Raw genomic sequence first — 21,493 nt, 5'->3', positions numbered from 1 at the left:
GATTGTTCATCAATTCTTGAAAATGAAAAGTTGGCTTCTGCTTCTCTAAAACAATAATGATAAATATGTCATACAAAGTAAAATGATTATTAGTATAAAAAAATATGAAGAATAGACCAGAGAGCTGGAATTATATAACTAAATGTCATAAAACTCAATATATGGGCTTAAACGAAAATTAGAAAGAGCAAAAAATAGATTAGCAAACTGGAAAACATACCAATAAAAATATTCATGTTGCCGCACAGAGAAAATATAGGATAAAAAATGTATAAAAGAGGATAAGCACTGTAGAAACATATTAAATAGTTCTAATATACTCATTAGAGTCCCAGAAATAGAAAAGAAAAACATTAAAACAGAATCAGTATTTGAAAAGTTACAGGCAGAGAATTTCCCGAAACTAATAAAAATATTAAATCATGGATTGAAGAATCTGTTGATCTCAGTAAGAATCTTACTACCTATAGATAGATAAATCTGTAGATGAGTATACACAGATTATATATAATCTATATAGATATAGATATCTAAATAAAGTCATATCTATGTGCAGTATATAATGAAAATGTAGAGAAAGAAGAAATCTTAAAAATAGAGAATAAATATTACCTTCAAAATATAATAATAAGACTTATAGAACTGATTTCTCAACTACAACATGGAAGCCAAAATATCAATGGAATGAAATGGACAAATTTCTTGAAAACCACAATTTACCAAAAATGATATTTAAAGAGATTTAAAAATGTAAATAATTATGTATTTGTTGAAAATTTAAAAGAAATCTAATTGGCTTCTCAACTGAATTTTACCAAATTTTTTAAAAGAAATAATGCCCATTTAAAATATACTCTTTGGCACAATGGAAATTTTAAAGAAAATGTCTCAAGTTATTTTAATATTCAATTATAATATTGAGAAATATAGATACATATATTAAAAGAAAGGAAAATTGCAGTACCATCACTCTTGCTTGGATGCCAAAATTTTAAATAAAGAATTACTATACCTAACTTGATATTTTAATGACATAATACCAAACCAGTTTTATCAGAGTAGAACAATGTTGTTTTACCATGTAAAAACACATCAGCATCTTAATGTAAAAGAATAAATATAAATCCTATTATCCTCTCAATAGATGCAAAACATTTGGTATAATTCAAGACTCATAAAAATGCTTAGCAAATCAGAATTGTATATTTCCTTGATCTGACAAAGAGTAGAAATAGGTTGAGCATCTCTAATCTGAAAGTCCTAAATTAAATATGCTCCAGAATTCAAATAAACTTTAGCCGCAGTAAACTTGAGTTCCATCTCTAAGATATCTCATTATGCACATGCAAATATTCCAAAATCAGGAAAAATTCAAAATCTGAAAAACTTCCAGTCCCGAGTATTTTGGATAAGAAACACTCAAACCATGCAGCACACATGGTGAACAATTGAAACTGTACCATCATCACCTCTACTCCATACTGTAGTAGATGTGCTAGCTGATGTAATGAGTCAGGAAAATAAATTTTAAAATCTAAAGTATGAAAATAATAAATAAATCTGTCATTATCCCCAGATGGCATGGTTGTATTGACACACATACACAAATATAGTGTGTGTAGATACACACACAAATATATGCATACATATATGTATGTATGCATACATATGCATACACCTTTTATTTTAGATGTATATTTAATTTTATCTTATAGTTGATAATAAAAATTTTATTTTACATTTTTACAATTATAATATATGGATCCTATTTCAATCCTATTGAGAAAAGTAACATTTTTGTTTAAGCAGTCAATAAACCTGACGAGGTGCAGGCTGCAATTTCCGACATGTCTCTGTAGGTTGTGGTTCACTGTCAGTTCAATTTTTAAAGTCTTTGAGTGATCCTGAGGTCTATCTTTGATGTGTGCCATCCAGTGACCAGCCAGGGCGGTGGTCTACCTACTAGCCCAGTTCTTAAAATCTTTTAAAATGCTAATGAAGAACAGATCTATGCATGTGCAGCTTAGGTGTGAGTGTAGGTGGATTCTTAAATGAATATTTAGGGTCACTTTCAAGAACTCCTTCATTTCATTATCTCTCTGATACTTTCCAGCTCCCTGTGGTTCTGCTTTTCATCCTTTTGGTCTTAAAGTTGGGGCATTAGTTACTCCATTCTGCCTTGTCCTTCTGACGCTTTACCCACCTACTGGGCCAAGTAACATAAAAAACAAATGGGAAAAAGTGCTAAATTCACTCCCAGTTTGGTGTTACTTTGAATTTTGGTCTTTTTTCCATAATCTACCTACCAATATTTACTTTTCAGAATACTCAATAGCTGCTCTATGCATTTTTGTGCAGGTTCTATAGCTGTATTCAGTGAGAGTGACAGGGGAGAATGTTTATTCCATCTTTCCTGGAACTAGGATTCATAACGTCATTCTGACTAACTAAAAACTTAGAAAAACCAAAATGTCCATAAAATGCTAGAATCAATTATACATATTTATGCCATGGAATAGTAGTATATTTACATCATGGGTTACCATTTATCCATGTAAATGAACCAACAGCTGCTACAAATAACAGGATTGACAGCTACCATAGAAATAACATTAGGGGAAAAAGTCAGTGACAAAATAATGCATACTACATAATTCCGTACAGATAAAGTTCAAGAACAGATAAAACTAACCTGTGATGAAGAAAGTAGACTAATTGCTACCTCTGAGAGAGATCAATGACTGGAAGTAGAAATGAGGCTGATATTTGAAATGCTGGTAGTGCTGTAGATTATGAACTTTGTAGTGATTAATGGTTGCTGCCATTTCATACAAATTTACTGACCTCTATACCTAAGAACTGTGCCATTTTACTATATGCGTATTACACGTCAATATAAATGTCTACAAGAAAATTTTTAAAGTGGCTCAAACAATTGTCATATATTATTTCAATTTTTATGCATAAAGTCTTCCAAATTACTATAATTGCTACTTTCTTAATGTGTATCATTGTTCTCATGAGATCAACTTGGCAGAGTCTCTACCACTCATCTCTCAAAAGTTCTCTTCTTTCCTTCCTGTCTTTCCCTTTCTCTCTCTCTCTGAATACTTAGGGTCATTATGTAATTTAATCCTGATTCAATTGAGTTTAAAGGAGAATCTAAAAATAGCTAAACATTTATTACTAAATATTTATTATTAAATATTTATGTGAAAGTATGTGAAACAAAACTTGGATAAATGAAAGACTTTGAATTTTTGTTAAGCCTTTTAAATGTGAAGAATATTAATCTTCTAAGGCATTCAGAAAATAACCATAGTAATAGGGAATTCTATTCTTAAGTAGGAAATCATAATTTTCCTTAGAATTGAAGCTTTTGGTACTGAAAATAAATGCAAAGCCATTAGAAAGTCACCACATATGCAGAGGTGATAAGTATTGAATTAAGTCAGTGTGGCTCACAATAGAACTGGTCATATATTAGGTTGTTAATGAAATAAATAAAAAATAGTTCATATGGTGACTTTAATTTCCTACTACCTAGAGTTAAGAGAATCATGGTGGCTATTTTTGGGTCATTAGCTCTCTGGGAGTTGCCAACACATGTGACTAGTATAGATCTGGTAAACTTCTCTGTCATTTTGTTAAATACAGATTGAATTACTTGTACATGATTTACTTAAGGGTACAATAGTAAAAACTTAACAACGTTAATTATACATGAAATAGGCATAGACTGACCAATTTTCATTCACTGGCTGTACTGTGTATATTTCCTAAGCAATGATATATTGCACCCTATACACATGTGTAAACAATAATAATGAATGATTAATTGTAAATTCAAGAGGATGGTTCTGTCATTTTTGTTTCAAAAATAATACTCCTATTAAAATAATAGAGAACCTTAAATACTTTTTATTGTTTTAAAATTATTTAAGCAAAAAAAGCTGTTTCAGTAAGTGAAATATCTTTTAAAAACTTGAAAACCTATTTTCAAAAGCACACAGCATAGCTAAGCTTTAGAAATTTGCTTTATACTACTTCAAAAAAAACTGTGATTAAAAACAGAATAATTTCTCAAGTTGATTATTCATGAAAAGAAAAGAATATTACATCGAGTATTAAGAGTCCATAACATTTGTTCAAATTACAAGCAGAGCAATTTTCATATTGTAACCTAACATTTGCTTTTTCCTTCTTAAACTTTATTTTCATAATTGATTTGATAGAATATAAAGTAAGGCTGACAAACTAGATCTTTTGAAAATTCCTCTGTTTCTACATGTTATCTTTATTTCTCTTGGAAGAACATTTCAGCTCAGCTCAAACCAAAATTTAAAAATAATGTATCGTACAGTATCAATGATTTACTGCCATTATAATATTTTTGACTAGTGATGTAATAGAATACATTGACTACATTAATGATTAATTAAATACTAGATTGTTGAGTGTATTCAGAACGTATTTAAAGTCAAAGATCTGTTTGCATCCATTTAATTAACATGTTTTTTCTGAATTATAGTAATATAATTACTACCTCTACCCATTGTCTTTTATCATACATTATTAATTTTATAAGCAAACGGATAAAGAAAACCTCTCCTTAAAATTCCCTGGTAAGAATCTGAGTTATTTTTACATATTGCTTTACTATCTCATTTGAACCAGGAATAAAATAATATACTAGTAATTAAAAGAATACAATCATGAAATTATAGCATTCTGATTATATGCACTGAAGTTAAAGTGATTTAAATTAGATGGTTGGCACTAGGTGGTAATGAATCTGGGTGCAGTTTGTTTTGTTTTCCTGTTAAAAGATGTAACTTTAAAAGGTTTTCTTAAAGAAACAATTAAAAGAGTTAAAAGACAACCAACAGAGTGGGAGAAAATATTTGCAAAATATACATCTGACAAAGGATTAATATCCAGAATATATAAGGAACTCAAACAACTTTACAAGAAGAAAACAAGCAACCCAATTAAAAAATGGGCAAAAGAGCTAAGTAGGCATTTCTCTAAGGAAGATATCCAAATGGCCAACAGACATATGAAAAAATGCTCAACATCACTCAGCATCCGGGAAATGCAAATCAAAACCACATTGAGATACCATCTAACCCCAGTTAGGATGGCTAAAATCCAAAAGACTATGAACGATAAATGCTGGCGAGGCTGCGGAGAAAAAGGAACTCTCATACATTGTTGGTGGGACTGCAAAATGGTGCAGCCTCTATGGAAAATGGTATGGAGGTTCCTTAAACAATTGCAAATAGATCTACCATACGACCCAGCCATCCCACTGTTGGGAATATACCCAGAGGAATGGAAATCATCAAGTCGAAGGTATACCTGTTCCCCAATGTTCATCGCAGCACTCTTTACAATAGCCAAGAGTTGGAACCAGCCCAAATGCCCATCATCAGATGAGTGGATACGGAAAATGTGGTACATCTACACAATGGAATACTACTCAGCTATAAAAACGAATGAAATACTGCCATTTGCAACAACATGGATGGACCTTGAGAGAATTATATTAAGTGAAACAAGTCAGGCACAGAAAGAGAAATACCACATGTTCTCACTTATTGGAGGGAGCTAAACATTAATATATAAATTCACACACACACATACACACACACACACACAAATCGGGGGGGGGGAGGGAAGAAGATATAACAACCACAATTACTTGAAGTTGATACAACAAGCAAACAGAAAGGACATTGTTGGGGGGGAGGGGGGGGAGGGAGAAGGGAGGGAGGTTTTGGTGATGGGGAGCATTAATCAGCTACAATGTATATTGACAAAATAAAATTAAAAAAAAAAAAAAATAAGAAACTGATTCCTATAAGAAACGAGCAAATGAGTATGAGTAGAAAAAAAATATATATATATATATAGAACACTATAAAATAAAATAAATCAAAACTGAGTGCAAAAATTGGGACAGAGGGAAAATGAGGACAGGAAAAGCAGATGATGTCAGAAGTGAAATGAGTACACTGAGAACATGCCAAATATTCCTGTACCTCTGCTAGAGATGGCTCACAAATTTCATCCAAAGCTTTCTAGTAGTCAACACAAAGAAGGATCAATGATTCATTTAATGGGTCATAGTATCCTTGAAATGAAAACAAAGTACTGTAGTCATTCAAAAGAAGAACTATTCCTGGCACTATAACCAGAAAAACAGTCCCATATGTCTTAATAAAAAGGATATTAGAAATTACATCCACCTGTATCTTTATAGTACAGTACAGTCAGAAGAGCTCAGACATTTCCAGTAATAACATCCTCAAATTAGGCTGTGCTATCACACAGAACATAATTCAGAAAAAGCCAAAGCAATCTAACTTGGATGGACACTATTATCAGAAAATATGGCTTAGTCCAGTATTACACTGTTGAAAGCAGTAGGTTTCGTATTTTCACTTTGTTTTAGAGGCTGTCCTGTGTGTATGTATGTGTGCTCGTGTGCACATATGGACATATAGATAAAAGGAGATCTGATATCACTTTTAACAAAAAATATAATTATTTTGACTTTGTTTTTATATATTTGTGCATAATATATATGTTTTTGAAGTTTTTTTTTTTAAGGACATTTTGAAAAGTTTTAGGTCTGAGTGAAAGTCTAGACAGAGTATGTTTTTGAAAATTCTCAGTCACTGATTTCTCAACTGAGTGAGAAGAAATGACAGTTATTTCCTAGTTATCCTTCCTGACAGCTGTTTGTAATATTACTAGTTTATTATTTCTTGTCCAATACACCAATTGTTTTAAGAGCTAGTGGAACTAAAAGAGGATTGTCATCATCTTTTGAAAGGTCAGGTTGCTGATAAGGACAGTACATATACTTGACAACCCGAATTTGGCTAAGGATTTTAAAAACTAGTTTGGCTTTTATTTCAGAACCAAACGGAGTTTTTTTAAAAAAAAAAAAAAGTTTGGGATCAATGTCAGAAAAATGTCCCCAAGTTTGAAAGAAGTTTTAGTAAATCTCTTATGAAACTATAAAAAATCTAGGTGTCTGACATCCATTTCAACTATCCCGAGTTAAAAACTGCAAAGAGTAATGGAAGAGCAAATACAGCTTTTCAATAAGTTCCACAAGTGACCCGGCTATGTATTCCATGTTGAGACTCTTATTTTTAAAAAACAGATCAAATAAGAAACATATTAGAAAACATTTTTTTTAACTTTTAAATTTCAATCTACTCTGTAAGTGGTACTCACTCAAATGCCAAAAAGAAGCTTGAAAAGACACACATACCACATACACCGTGGGGTAAGAAACATTACGCCTACAAGCTTCCTCCATTCTGCTACCCCACTGTCTTCTCAGCCACTCAGGTAAGGGACGAATACCAAGAGCACAGTCTCAGGACCACATGTGTTCTCCTGGCTAGTGTGTTCCCTTCGTCACCTGCTGTGCTCCTAATTGCTGTCAAATGCTCTTCAGCAGAATATGACGCAAGCAATACAAAATTTCATTAAGATGAAAATAGGAGACATTGGAACAAGCACTATAAAAATTTAATCATTCCTTTACTTGTTTTTACAGAGATTTTCAGAAAATTTTAGAAAGTAACGTATCTGCTAACAAATGAACTCAAGAACTAGGGAAGGCCAAATGAAAAGGGACTTCTTTATTTTCCTTCTGTCTTCCCATTTACCACATCTTCTAAGCGTCTAGAGTGAAATTTTAGATATTTATCTTTAAAAACTAAATCTAATTGTTGTGCTCTATTACAAACCCAACTTAGCTCAAGAATAATCACAGAGTGCTGTTTCACCAACTACCGTGTCCTGAGTACATTTTCCCATTTTCAATAATCCAATTTTATTTTTTCTAATGTATTCCACTGAATATAACATTCTGTGTTGAGAATAAAACTCATTATTAGTTAGGTCAATATTAAACTTGACTCACAATGTTCTGAATATTTTTTCTTATTCACTTACTGTTCCTTTTGCTCCTTTTTCAACTTAGTGAGTTAACCCCAATTCAAAGTCTCATCTCTACTATTTCTGTATCTAAAACAGTTTTTGGACACTCTTTCAACACTTACTCATCTCTCTACCATACTTCCATTCTTCTTCGTGAGTCTCATTTATTTACCAAATCATGGTCACTAAATACCTTCCTTCAAGTCTAGAATATTCTGCAAAGAACGAAATAAGACAAAAAGAGTGTCTACCTCACGCACATGGCAAAATCTTAGAATATACATGTTTAAAAGATAGGAGAGTTAAGCTAATTGTCTCATGTAAAATTATTCCTGTGGTGGAAGATGTATGGGTGCAGAGGAGACTATCTCAATGTTTCAGATATTAGAGGATTGAGAGGCTCTCTTGAACTATTTACTGGGAAAAATACTGTCAATCACTTCCTTAAAAATGTGCTGTGAATAAGGCATGTTCCTCACACGGAAAGCCATAAAAAAGTGGTAGGATCAAAGGGAATAAATAAATAAAAGTAACTTAGGTATGATGTTTTTGTTTCATCTTTTTCAGCAAAATATATTCAGAAATATGTCTCCTCTGGGTAGAGTTATTAGTTTGTGGTATACCATTTTTCCTACTGAGCACAACTGAAAAAGCTGTAAGAAAATATTATGTCTTTAAAACCTTCAGAGATCTGCCAATTTCATGAAGTCATAAAGATATGACAATCTCAAGAAGCTGAATTATCAATGTGGAACTGATTTTACTACTTTGGAGTCATCTCCTGATGCTTCTCAAGGGACTTGCCTGGACAGAGGGTTGTTCTTGGGGAGTACAGAAACATGCTGAACTTTCAGTGGTTTCTTGTGTCTACGATGACAAAATTGGAAACTTTAAGGGGATGCAAACACATGGTCAATTGTCCCCACAAAATATCTGTGCAGGACAAGAGGTGAAAAACTAAGCCAAAAACATTGGGAAAAAGCTGAACTTTCATCAGTTTTCTCTAAAGAGACAAAGAGTTCAGGAACTTTGGGGGTGGGGCCCAAGTGACGTTTCCCAGTTCTATTGAAAACCATAGAGATAACAGGCCTGAGAAAGAAGTCGACTGAGCCCTTCCACACTTGTGACGCAGCTTCAGTTTTCCCTCATTGGTTAAAGTGATCAACACCAAACTTCATCTGCTACTAAAGAAATGAAAAATCCTATCAAGAGGAAGATACCATCTGAAGTCTGTACAATTTTTATACAAAATACCCAGAATTCAATGAAAATAACCAGGCATAAAACAAGCAAGAATATATGACAATGAACCAAGGAAAAAAAGATGAAAATAATGATTAGGTACCGTGATGTAAAGAAGATACAGATATTAAAGTTAGACAAGAAGTTTAAAATAACTTTGATCAATATTCTCAGGGAAATAGTGAAAAAGATGGACTAAAAGAATGGAAAAGGTAGAATGTCACCTGATCATTGAGATCTATATAACTGGAAATTAATTCCACAGATAGATTTAATAGCAAATGAAACAACAGAAGATAGGATTAGTAAACTGGAAGTAAGAACAATTAAAAATATATAAACTGAAGTAGCAATAAGAAGAATAAGACATGCAGAAAAATGTTTAGGAGCAAAGACACATACAGTGAAACTTTCTTACATATCTTTAACTTGAACCCCCAAAAGAGAGAAAAAACAATGGGCAGAGCATTATTTGAAAAACACTGGCTTAAAATTTTCTAAAACTAATGAAAGACGTAAACTCATACATTCAAAAAGCTGTAAAATCCAAACAGAATAAGTGGGAAAAAACCTCCAAAACCATATGTAGGCACACAAAGTAAAACTAGTGAAAAGCAAAGACAAAAAGAAAATTTTAATCAGATTTTGGATATTGACAAGTCAATCTGATTATAAAATTTAAGTGTAAATTCAAAGGTGAAGAGAATTAATAAGATAGCCACAAAGAACAAAGTAGGAGTATTTACTGTACCAAAAAAAAAATCTGATTTTATATAAAGCCTCAAAAATTAAGCCATATCGTACTGATGTGGGGTAGACAACACCTATTTTCAACCTATTTTAAATAAAATAGAGAACGCAGACTCATACATGTAGTCACCTGGTTTATAACATTCAGTGGGTAGAGAATGGTTTTTTCAATACATGGGGTTGGGAAAATTGAATATTCATATAGAAAAAAACGTTCAACCTTAAATTCACATCATAGACAATAGTTAATTCCAGAATGATTATAGATTAATTGTGAAAAGTAAAACAATAAAGATTTCACAAGATAACACAGGAGAATTAAACACAGTTTGAGCAGTTGAGTGGTGAGTGGTGAAATTCCTATTTGTGAATTTCGCTTTTTGTGGCACCACACATAAATATTTGGCTTTGTTTAAATATCAAATAATTATACAGGCAAAACTGAGCTATTTCTGAAACTCTTCATTTTTATAAACTAGTAAAAATAATTCTATGTCTATGGAAAAATGCTGATCATTGTGAATAAAGTGCATAACATATACGAGTGGGTGTTTTATTCATATAATACATTCTGCTCAGTTAATTTTGACTTTGCCAGAATTAGTCAACAAAATAATGCTAGCTTTGTGCAAAGTACAAGGATGGATGCCCATAAAGGAGGCAAAATTCAAAGCAGCCTGAGAAATATCACAAAACAACATACTGACAAATACAGAGTTAAGAATGAATGCTTGCATGATTGTTAACACATTGCCAGAATAAACTGTTTCATTTTATTTGTCCTGTGCTACATGGCTTGACACAGATGTGGCTGGCTTAGTATTCAGCGTCTGTTCCTGTCTCCACTAAACTAGAAGTTGGAGTTGGCACTTTTTTCCAATTTTTTTTTAAGTGAAATCAAAATCATTAGTGAGCAATTGAAGATTTTGAGGAAAAAACAAAGGGTTTACGACAAACCGGACTGCAAACTACTTTAAAAGAGTTTAATTAGAAATGTCTATTTTTTTCTGAATCTCTCTCTGGACACACTCACAACCTAGGATTCTCTCCTTGCTCCACTTTGCATTTTCTGCTGCCTTTCAAATGTCTGCTCCCCTGATGCCTCACATTCCCCATTACACCCAGACCCCTGGGAAGCATAATCCAGATTTCTTCTCAGGAAAGTGGCAGTTCCAGCCAGTTAGTCAGCCCTCCCCAACACTTCCTTTCCCCACCAATCCTGGAATATAACATTCTCTTTATCTCTGATATATTTCTAACAGAAAAACATCTGTGTCCCTCCTCTCAACACCCTCCAAAAAAATCTTATCAAGAAGGAGACAACACTCTAGATTTACTTGTGATGATACCCAGGGCCCAACTCACTCCAGGTTTAAACTTTTCTCCCAACTAAAGAATTGAGGAGACTTTTCTACATCCTCTTTTGGAGTAGTGGTTTCTATCCCAGTCTGTTGACTTAGCTGTAAATGAGGTATCTTCTCTCAACTCCGGACTTGTCCCTTTCAGTCAAGTCAGACAAAGTTCCACTTGTGTCAGCAGAGGTCAGTATGTAGAACTTAAGTTCAGGGAATATGGAGTTATTATTGGTACAAACAAGGTAGCATTAAGGTTTGCAAATGTTCATCTTATAACGTCTCTCTCCTGTGAGGTCATATATCAACTACCATCATGGTTTGTGTCATTTGGCAACCATGGTGAGCAAACACTCTTGTCTCACTTTCATCATGATGATTTAATCCAAAATATAGCTGAAAGCTGCACCTTAATTCACAAATCCCAGATGAGTTCTCAAATTATAACCCAGATGTTGCCACCTTTAGCGAAACATCTATTCTCACCACACTTTAGTCTTAAAGGAGGACTCAACATGTGTTCAAATTCAGCCATAAAGAAACTTTGAAAGCATCAGAGTGAGTCACATGGATTTTACTAAGGATTTTGTTGAGACAGAATGGAGGGCTGGCATTTAGCATCACATTATAAACAAGTTAATCTCTAAAAACTCTCTTCATGTATTTCTGGTTCTCAAAGACCCTCAAAGACCCTATTAAACAGCCAATCAATTCTCTTCTGCCTTTGACTTCTCTACCATTTCCTCGTATCACACATCACAGTCTGCCACCTTTTACAAACACCCACTCCACACACATGTCCTTTGAGGTGCTTAGGTCATTTGGGTTCTGCCTTCTTTTCATGAACAGCAATATCATCAGGCCATCTGGGCTTCTCCAGACCCCTCTGGAATGCTGCTGAGTTAAATGTTCTCCATATTTTTCATTATATCATAAATTGTTCAAAGTGTTAATCACATTTCTAGCATGGATTATTGCGTCGTGGCGCTCTATGATTGTGTAGGCATATTATAAAATACATTTTATAGAGATTGGCATAGCTGTATTTGCTGCACCTATAATTAATATATTCACATGAAAAGGACATGCTAAAACAAAAAGAAAAAATGACGCACGGGCTTTGAACTATCTCTTTAAATGTTTTTACTCCTCTTTAAAAATATCAAACTCTTCTAAGTAAGGCTTATTTCAGATACACTTTTGTTGAGATAGGGTATGAAAATTTTTGTAGTCTGTAATAAATATTCACGTAATCAAAAATATTAGCTCAAATAAAAATAAAATACATAAGTAAGCGGATGGATCATTACAAGAACTTTTACAAATGTCCTATTCCATTATTTTCTAAAGGGTAGATAATATTACAGTCATTTTTGTAGGAAGGCTGTAAACATTAAAACACTATAAACATTTGCATTTAATTACTGTGAATAGTGCTATTTACTATAACTTGAGCATTTTACTTACATCTTTCAGATGGCCATAAGTCGGTTTAGCTGTTTGGAGCATAAGTTGCCTGGTCACTGGGTCTAATTCTAGAGGAAAACAAAATATTTAGAATAGCATCAAAAATAATTTTTAAAAATAAGTAAAAAGGAGAGAAGTTATAAATCTTATCTTTATAAATACTTCAAAATAATAGACAAAATTAGATTTCCCCTAATAATAAAGTTAACTCATTCGTACTCCTTCCTAAATTCATATTCACAGACAACCTGATCATCTCAGATAATTTTTGAATAAGGTACTTAGTTTAATTTGCATAATGTCTAACTTCCATCAGAAATTGGAAATCGTTTAGTAATTAGAACGTGGCACACATTATTGGTCGCCTACACCAAAGCCATTCCCTTATCCCTTGGCAGAATAATTTTCCATGACAGAAGCTAAAAATAACAGATACTTGCTTTTTTTAAGACCCCATGCTCCTGCAACATAGATTTGTGACCCAAACCAAGAGTACGCATATCATATATCATCCAAATGTGACTGTATTTAAGAATAAAAGGAAGCATTCATTATTATGCCTGGATGATAGAGTACACCAATTTGCTCTATTCAAACCTAGCCAAAGGCATTTAAGAAGAAGTGGACATTTGGGAAACTAGATTTCAGCACATGAAAACAATCTATGATGGCCGATTGCCCTTTATGTTTTTTTTTTTTTTTTTTTTTTTTTTTTTTTTTGTCTTTTTCGTGACCAGCACTCAGCCAGTGAGCGCACTGGTCATTCCTATATGGGATCCGAACCCGCGGCGGGAGAGTCGCCGCGCTCCCAGCGCAGCACTCTACCAAGTGCGCCACGGGCTCGGCCCTGCCCTTTATGTTTTGGAGAAGATCGTGTTGGACTACAAAGGCTGCAGCAGCATCTAGGACATATGAAAGGACAGGACCAAGAACTACCACAGCCAACACACCAAAGAGAGCTGAGTGAAAACCCAGAGAGAGCCAGAATATTTGCTGACATCACTAAATAGTTTCTTTATTCTTACATGACTTTATAAATAACCTTTTCACTTGAGCCCAAGGCATTCTAAATAATAAGTATACATACTAATATGTAATAAAATTTGGAACTGTGGTATTTCAAGCACAACCCATTCAATTATTGGACAAGCAGTTCTGATCCTTTTTTTTCTCCCTGGGCTTATGTCATCTTCATATTCTCTTTCTTCAATACTCAATATATGATGAATCCACTAATATTTTTAAGGTAAAGATGCAGTTTCAAACCACACCACACAATGTCAATAAACCTATTAAACAACCTTATATTCTACTTTAAAACAAAAAATTAATAAAAAATCATGGTGCAGCTTAGTAATTTGAAAACTAATATATGTTTCTCTAAATAACAGCATTTAAAAAGCACTGGAACAATTTTATAGCCCAAACTCTTTTGATTAATGAATAGAACGTGTTCAAGCCAGCTAAAGTAAAAAAGATGTATGTCTAAAAAGGACATACAAAATAATGTTGGAGATGCTCAGGACATGGCTTAATGGGAATTGAATCTAACACCAGAAATATCAGGAACCAAGGGTGCTAGCTCTGTACTCTGGAAACTGCATGCTTCCTGTCATACTTGTTGCTGCCTCACTTCCTCCACTAGCTCATCTTGTACAACACCTAATGGGGAAGATCCAAACCCAAGTTTACATAATCTTGTAATTCAAGGAACTACCAGCTGGCCCTAGTATTTATATGACAGAGTTTACATTATTTATTGAAAAAAGATGATTGGTTTGTCCACCCCTATAAATTTGTTTATATTAAATTAAGGGACAGGGGAGATGGGGTTAGGGAGTAATTGGGTAAGGGATGCAAAGAATAATTATGATTTATAATGATGAACTTGCTAGGAATATTGATTTCATCAGCACATACTGCACACAAATACTGATAGTCAACTCTGTACCCCAAAAATATGTTTAACTAAAAATAATTTATTTTAGAAAAATAAAATAAACAAATTAACGGTATAGCCCTGCTCCAAATAGATCAATTAAGGAGCTCTCCCTTCTTGGGTCTGTGACTGGGACACAGAAACAAAATTGATTGGAACAAGAAAGAAGTCAAGGAAACTCAAATTTGATTGTGCATATTAAATGCTAGGCTCCGCCCCAGACAAGTTTCATGTTATCTCATTCAATCCTCATAGGATTTCTCCAAGATTTCCAAGTCTGGAAACAGTTTTACAAATGAGAAATGACATCTCAGGAAAATTAAGCAGTTGGCATTGCCAAGATTTTATCTGTTAAGCTTAATAAAAAGGTGAAAATGGATAACTACCTCATTGTTAGTTATAGATTTTATTTCTGCTACTGTTTTTAATTAACATAAAGTACAACCCAGAACTGTATAACTTTTTCTCAATTTTACAGTTGTAAAAGTATAGAAATATCATTTTGTTATAATAAATTTTAGCATTATTATTCATCTATTTTTATACAAACCTTACATTACACAGATCATGATATTGCATTTAATAATTTAGAAATCAAACTGTTTATATCAGAGAAAAGAATAAGTAGCCAAATCAAAACTAGAAATTACTTTAGGGTGTGCCTAAAGTACTAACCTGGCATTTAAATAGTATTTGAGTGGCAAAAAAATAAAACAGTCTGAGAGTAAGTGGTCACTCAATAAGATTTTAATGGAGATGGGGCTCTCATCCTCTACCTCAAGTAAGTGCTGCAGACAGTAATTCACAGTGGAAAGACATTGCACCTTAACTGCAGTGTACTGTGACACATATAAAACTTTACACTCCTTTTCTAACAACATTCTAACAAGCAAAGCAGCATACTTTTGCAAAGATGGGTGCAGGAATACCATGTGATTTCATTTCAATAATTATGATAGCCATAAAAGAATTATTGTTTCCTTTTCTTTGTAGCTTCAGAGAGACTTCAGGAGGGACAGCTGAAAAAGTAATGTCAGATTGATCTACAGAATATACTTCAAAAGGTCCTGCTGTTAGCAGATTTTCCTAAAGAAGAATGCCCTCAAGAGTTGACAAATTTTCATTACAGCGCTCTGAAACCTCAATAATAGTGATAGAAATAGTACTTACCTTGGTTCATTGAACAACAACAAAAATTAAAACTAAGGGTTTCTGAAGTAATGGTGATTATATGATATTTATCACTTATTCTGCAAATATGATGAAATGTATTGATGCATTTTTGATTGTAAACTAACCTTACATTTCTGAAATAGACCAAACTTGGTCATGATATATAGCACTTCCTATACATATTCTGGATTCAGAATACTAACCTACTGATATGATTTTAATTATGTGTTTATGTAAGAGATTGGCCAGTAATTTTTTTTTCTTGTAATGTCCTTGCCAGGTTTTAATACCAATGCTATGGTAGTTTTTCCACCTATTTTTTAGAAGGGTTTGTGTAGGATGGACATATGTCTCCCTTAAACATATGGTAGAATTCACAAGTTAAAGCAAATGGGCATTTGTGGGACAATTTTAAATTATGTATTCAGTTTCTTTAATAAACAGAAAATTATTCACATTTCCTATTTCTTTTTCTAAAGATTTTCTAAGGTTTCACTTTCTAGAAATTTGTCAATTTCATCTAAATATTCAAATGTATTGACATATAGTTGATTATAATAGCCTCATGGCTTTTAAATGTCAGCATCTGTTTGTGCTTGCCTTTTTCCTATCTGGTATGATCATACGTTTTTTCTCTCTCTTTTTAAATAAATTTCTCCAGAGCTGCACTAATTTCTTTACTCTTTTCAGAGACATCTTGTGACTTTTGCTGATCATCTCCACTTTTGGATTTCTTTGCCATACATTAAATTCTGTTTTTATAATTTTTTCTTCTACATTCTTTTATTTCAATTACTGCCCTTTATACAACACTTTGAAGCAGGTGATGAGCTCTTGAATTCATCCCCTCCTTTTTTTCCATTTGTAGCTACTAAATTTTCCTCCAAGCATGATGACTTCAGTTACAATCAACAAGTTTTGATGTGTAACTAGTATTTTCACTTAAGGTCAAAACATTTTTTTTTTATTTCCATAATCCATCTATTTCTTAATCCATGGATTATAAGAAGTATTTTTCTTAATTACCATACATATTGGAATTTTCTGGCTATCTATTTGTTTCATTACTTGATTGACTGTAGAAAACATTTTCACGACATCCTTTGAAATTTGGTTAAATGTTGCACGGTACAGGATAGGATCAATTTTTATAAATATATAACAATATTTTGTACACATTTTGCGCATTCCTACTGATTTTCTTATTGAAATACAAGTTACATGCCATAGAATTAATTCATTTAAAATGTAAAATTGAGGGCCGGCCTGTGGCTCACTCGGTAGAGTGCGGTGCTGATAAAATGTAAAATTGATAATGTTCAGCATATTCACAAAATTATGCAGCTATCACTCCTGTTTAATTCCAGAACATTTTCATTCCTGAAGACGAATGCTGCACCTATCAGCATACACTCCCCACTCCCACCTTCCTCTAGACTCTAGCAAACACTAACCTACTTTCTGTCTCTATGGATTTGCCTATTCTAGATATTTCATATAAATGCAACCATACAATCTGTAGCTTTTTGTGTCTGGCTTTTTTACTCAGCATAATTCTTCCAAGGTTCATCCATGTTGTTCTAGCATAAATCAGTACTTCATTACTCTTTATGGGTAATTAATAGTATATTGAATAAATATACTATATTTTCTTTACTTATCAGTAGATGTACATTTAGGTTGTTTCTATGTTGGGGTCATTATGGATAACGCTGCTATAAACATCCATGAAAAAGTTTTTGTATGAACATATGTTTTCAGTTCTCTTGTACATATAACTAGAAGTGGAATTTCTGAGCAAGATGAAAGTCAATGTGGCTTTTTGAGTACTGCCAAAGCAGTGGCACTATTTTATATTCCCATCAGCTATGTACAAGAGTTCCAATTTCTCCACAATTTCACCAACCTTACGATTGTATTTTTTTTATCTTGCCATCCTCGTGGATGCAAAGTGGTATCACATTGCTGTTCTGATTTGCATTTCTTGTAATTTGAAAAAATGTGCACTCAAATCATTTGTCTACATTTAAATTGGGTTAGTTTTGGTTTTATTGTTGAACTGTAATAGTTCTGTATGTATAGTGGTTACTAGACCATAGTCGAGGTATGATTTGTGGATATTTTCTTCTATTCTACAGGCAGTCTTTCTACTTTTGTTTTTTAATTCAATTTTATTTATATTTATTTCTGTGGGGTACAGTGTGTTCTTTCAATACATGCCTATCTTGCACAATAATTCATTTAGGGTAGAGAGCACAGTTATGTACCTTTTAGTTCACTCCTTACCTTACCTTCCACCCCCCCTCCCAACCTCTGGTAACCATTATTCCATTCTCTACATTTTTTTTTAAACACACAAAGATTGATATCCTAATTGCAAAAAGTATGCTTAAAAATGAATTAGAGAAATCTAAGCTGAAATTTAGTGAAGGACATGAGCAGATAAGTCACACACCCCAAAGAAATACATGTGGTTAATAAACACATTCTGGGATCTGGTTGTGAGTGGGAATGGGGCTGTCCTGGTCCCTGTCTCCCAGGACCCCTAGGTGTCAAGCTGGGTTTTGTCGCTGGCCTGGGTGTCTCTACTTTTTAAATAATATCCTTTGAAACATAAAATATTGTAATTCTTGTGAAATCTAGTTTATCTATTCTTTCTTTGGTTGCTTATTCTGTAAGTATTATATCCAGGAAACCATTCCTTAGTCAAAGTCATATGAACATTTATATCAATGTTTCCTCTAAAAGTTTTATAGATTTAGCTGGGACATTTAGGTATTAAGTGTAGTTTAATTTAATTTTTATATACGGTATAAAGTAGAGGCTCGAATTTACTTTTTGCATGGGGGTATTCAGTTATCTCAGCACCATTTGTTGAAATTGCATTGGTACTCTTGTTAAAAATCAATTGACCATAAACATATGGGTTTATTCCTGGACTCCCAATTATATTTCATTTGTCTACATGTCTATCCTTTACCAGTACTATACATCATAAGTACTATAGTTTTGTAGTAATTTTTGAAATCTCAAAGTGTGAGTTCTCTTACTTTGCGATTCTTTCTCAAGATAGTTATTGTTCTGGATCCCTTTTAGTTCCATATTAATTTTAAGATCAATTTGTCAATCTCTGCCAAGAAGGAGAGCAGGAATTTTTACAGGAATTACGGAAAACCTGTAGATCAATTTTTGGAGTAGTGCCTTCTTAACAATGTTAAGTCTTCTAATCCATGAACACACAATGTTTTTCCTTTTATTTATGTTTTCTTTAATTGATTCCAAAGTTATTTTGTAGTTTTCAGTGTACAAGTTAAATTTATTCCTAATTATTTTGTTCTTTTTGATGCTATCATAAATGGAATTATTTTCTTAATTTTATTTTTAGATTATTCATTGCTAGTATATAGAAATACAATTGATTTTTGTATATTGATCTTATATTCTGCAATATTGCCAAATTCATTTATTGGTGCTAGTGTGTGTGTGTGTGCGAATGCCTTAAGATTTTCTATATACACGAGTATGTCATCAGCAAGAGGAAATAATGTTACTTCTTCCATTCCAATCTGGATATATTTTCTTTCATTTCCTTACCTAATTTCTCAGGAGGCGATCTTTATTACATGGAGAAAATTCTTTTCTATTTCTTGCTATTTTACTATTTTTTTCCATCAAAAGGATCATGTGAGTTTTGTTCTTTATCCTGTCAGTATGGTGTATTACATTGATTGACATAACATTAACATAATAAGTGATAATACCTCATTGTATTACATTGAATGCATATACTAACCTGCTTTCCTTGAATAAGTTCTACTTGGACATGGTGTGTGATCTTTTTTACATTGTGCAGGATTCATTTTGATAGTATTTTGTGAAGGATTTTTGCATCTGTACTCACAAAGATGCTGACCTGTAGTTTTCTTATCTTGTGATGTCTTCATCTGTTTTTTCTAATATTGGCCTCAAAGAATAAACTGGGAAATGTTCCTTCTCTTCTATTTTTTTGTCTAGCCTATTATTTGCCCCAACTGTTATTAACAGCCTTCAGCAGCTGCCCAGTTAAACAATTGTCTCCTATTGTTTTCAATAAACACTAGTGTGGGAAAAAAAGGCTTTGAACTAGGAGGACTGAGTCATGTGATAGACTGACAACCTTTCAAGCTAAGTCTTCCAGAGAACCACCAAACATGTCAGAGTGACACTTCTCTAAGAATGAGGCTTTGAAGTGGCTCCAACCCTGTTCTGGCCTCTCCAGTGACAGCCAGAATTCCAGTTCTCACCAATGATTGTGGGCTGTTAGTTTCACGGTGATTTCACCATGATTTCAGCGTGATTTCAAGGCTACAGAGCTGAGTAGAAAACGCCACTACAGGGCATGTTAAAATGTCACAAATTTCACTGGTCTTACTGAGATTCATCTGCTTTTCTTAAATAAATGCTCCCAGATTGCTGTACACCTTTGAATAATTTACAAAGAACTAAAATAGTTGATTCTTACATTTTTGCCAGTGTTCTAAATACTTTTATAGGAGAGAATTTTTTGAGGTCCTTACTTTATCATTTTTGCTGATGATAGCTTCCTACTGTTATTCTATCATACATTACCAAGAGTTCTATTATTTCCTTGACTAAAATTGGGGATTTGTGGATTTCTTTTTGTGGTTTTGTCAAATTTTGTTTTATTTGGTTTGAAGTTAAATTGTTAAGAATATACAAGTAGGGAATTCTTATATTATTATTATGAGAACACAGTCATAATTAGAAACCATTTTAACTTATCTCTAATAAAGCTTTTTCCTTTAAAACCTATTTTTTCTTTTATTTGTGGATGTACTTGTTACTATTCACATAATAAAGGTTTTCTAACTTTTTTTTTACTTTCTATATTTTTTTTGTCATTTCTGACTCTTCTAAGCAATATGTAGTTGGATTTTGTTTTTTTTTCATTTTACCGTTTGCTTTCTATTTGTCATCTTTATACTAAGCTCTTTTATTTTCCCCATTTGTCTCATTTAAAATGTTTTATTCCATTCTTCAGTGTATTAATTTCATGCTTATGTACTTTTTTACTATTTTTTAAAAATTACCCTAGAAATAAAAATACATATTATCCTTGACTTATCAAACTGAATAATACATAATTTAACCACTCCCAGTCAACACGAAAAACTTAGAATATTTTACTCCTATTTACCCACTTTAAAACATTTTATCTGGCTTTTTACAGCTCTTTTATCAGGACATTTATCTGAATAGACTAGTCCTTCATGAAAGGAAGCAAAAACTCTCATTTCTTGATGTCTGAACAGAATCTAGATTGTCCATCAATGCTGCCTTGAAGTGAAGTAGGTAGAAAGACAAGAAGAAAGCTTCACCATTGTGTAGTTAGATCTAGGAAAAGTTTAGGAATCGCAACATCTAGTTATCAACATGCCTTTGCTCAGGCACAGAGAGGAATAAATGATACTGAATTATCACAAAAAGGCTCAAGGAATTGTAAGGATGCATGTCTGTGTTCTGAGGGTGCTCCTTTGACAGGGACACCTGCAATTTCACCAGTATATAAAATTTCTTTTTTTTTTAACTGGCAATGTGATATTTT

The 21,493-nt window shown here is 32.9% G+C and overlaps 1 protein-coding gene across 1 annotated transcript in view; it reads right to left on the bottom strand.

Annotated features, from left to right (window-relative positions):
• Positions 1–21,493, bottom strand: part of CNBD1 (cyclic nucleotide binding domain containing 1) — a 493,815-nt gene that overhangs the window by 30,455 nt on the left and 441,867 nt on the right. Inside the window, exon 12 of the mRNA XM_063079257.1 lies at positions 12,777–12,844. Coding sequence (XP_062935327.1) covers positions 12,777–12,844 — 68 coding nt within the window. The remainder of the gene's footprint in view (positions 1–12,776; positions 12,845–21,493) is intronic.

Source organism: Cynocephalus volans, chromosome 15 (assembly GCF_027409185.1).
Source record: "Cynocephalus volans isolate mCynVol1 chromosome 15, mCynVol1.pri, whole genome shotgun sequence".
Classification (NCBI taxonomy): Eukaryota; Metazoa; Chordata; class Mammalia; order Dermoptera; family Cynocephalidae; genus Cynocephalus; species Cynocephalus volans.
This window is presented reverse-complemented; position numbering and strand designations above follow the sequence as displayed.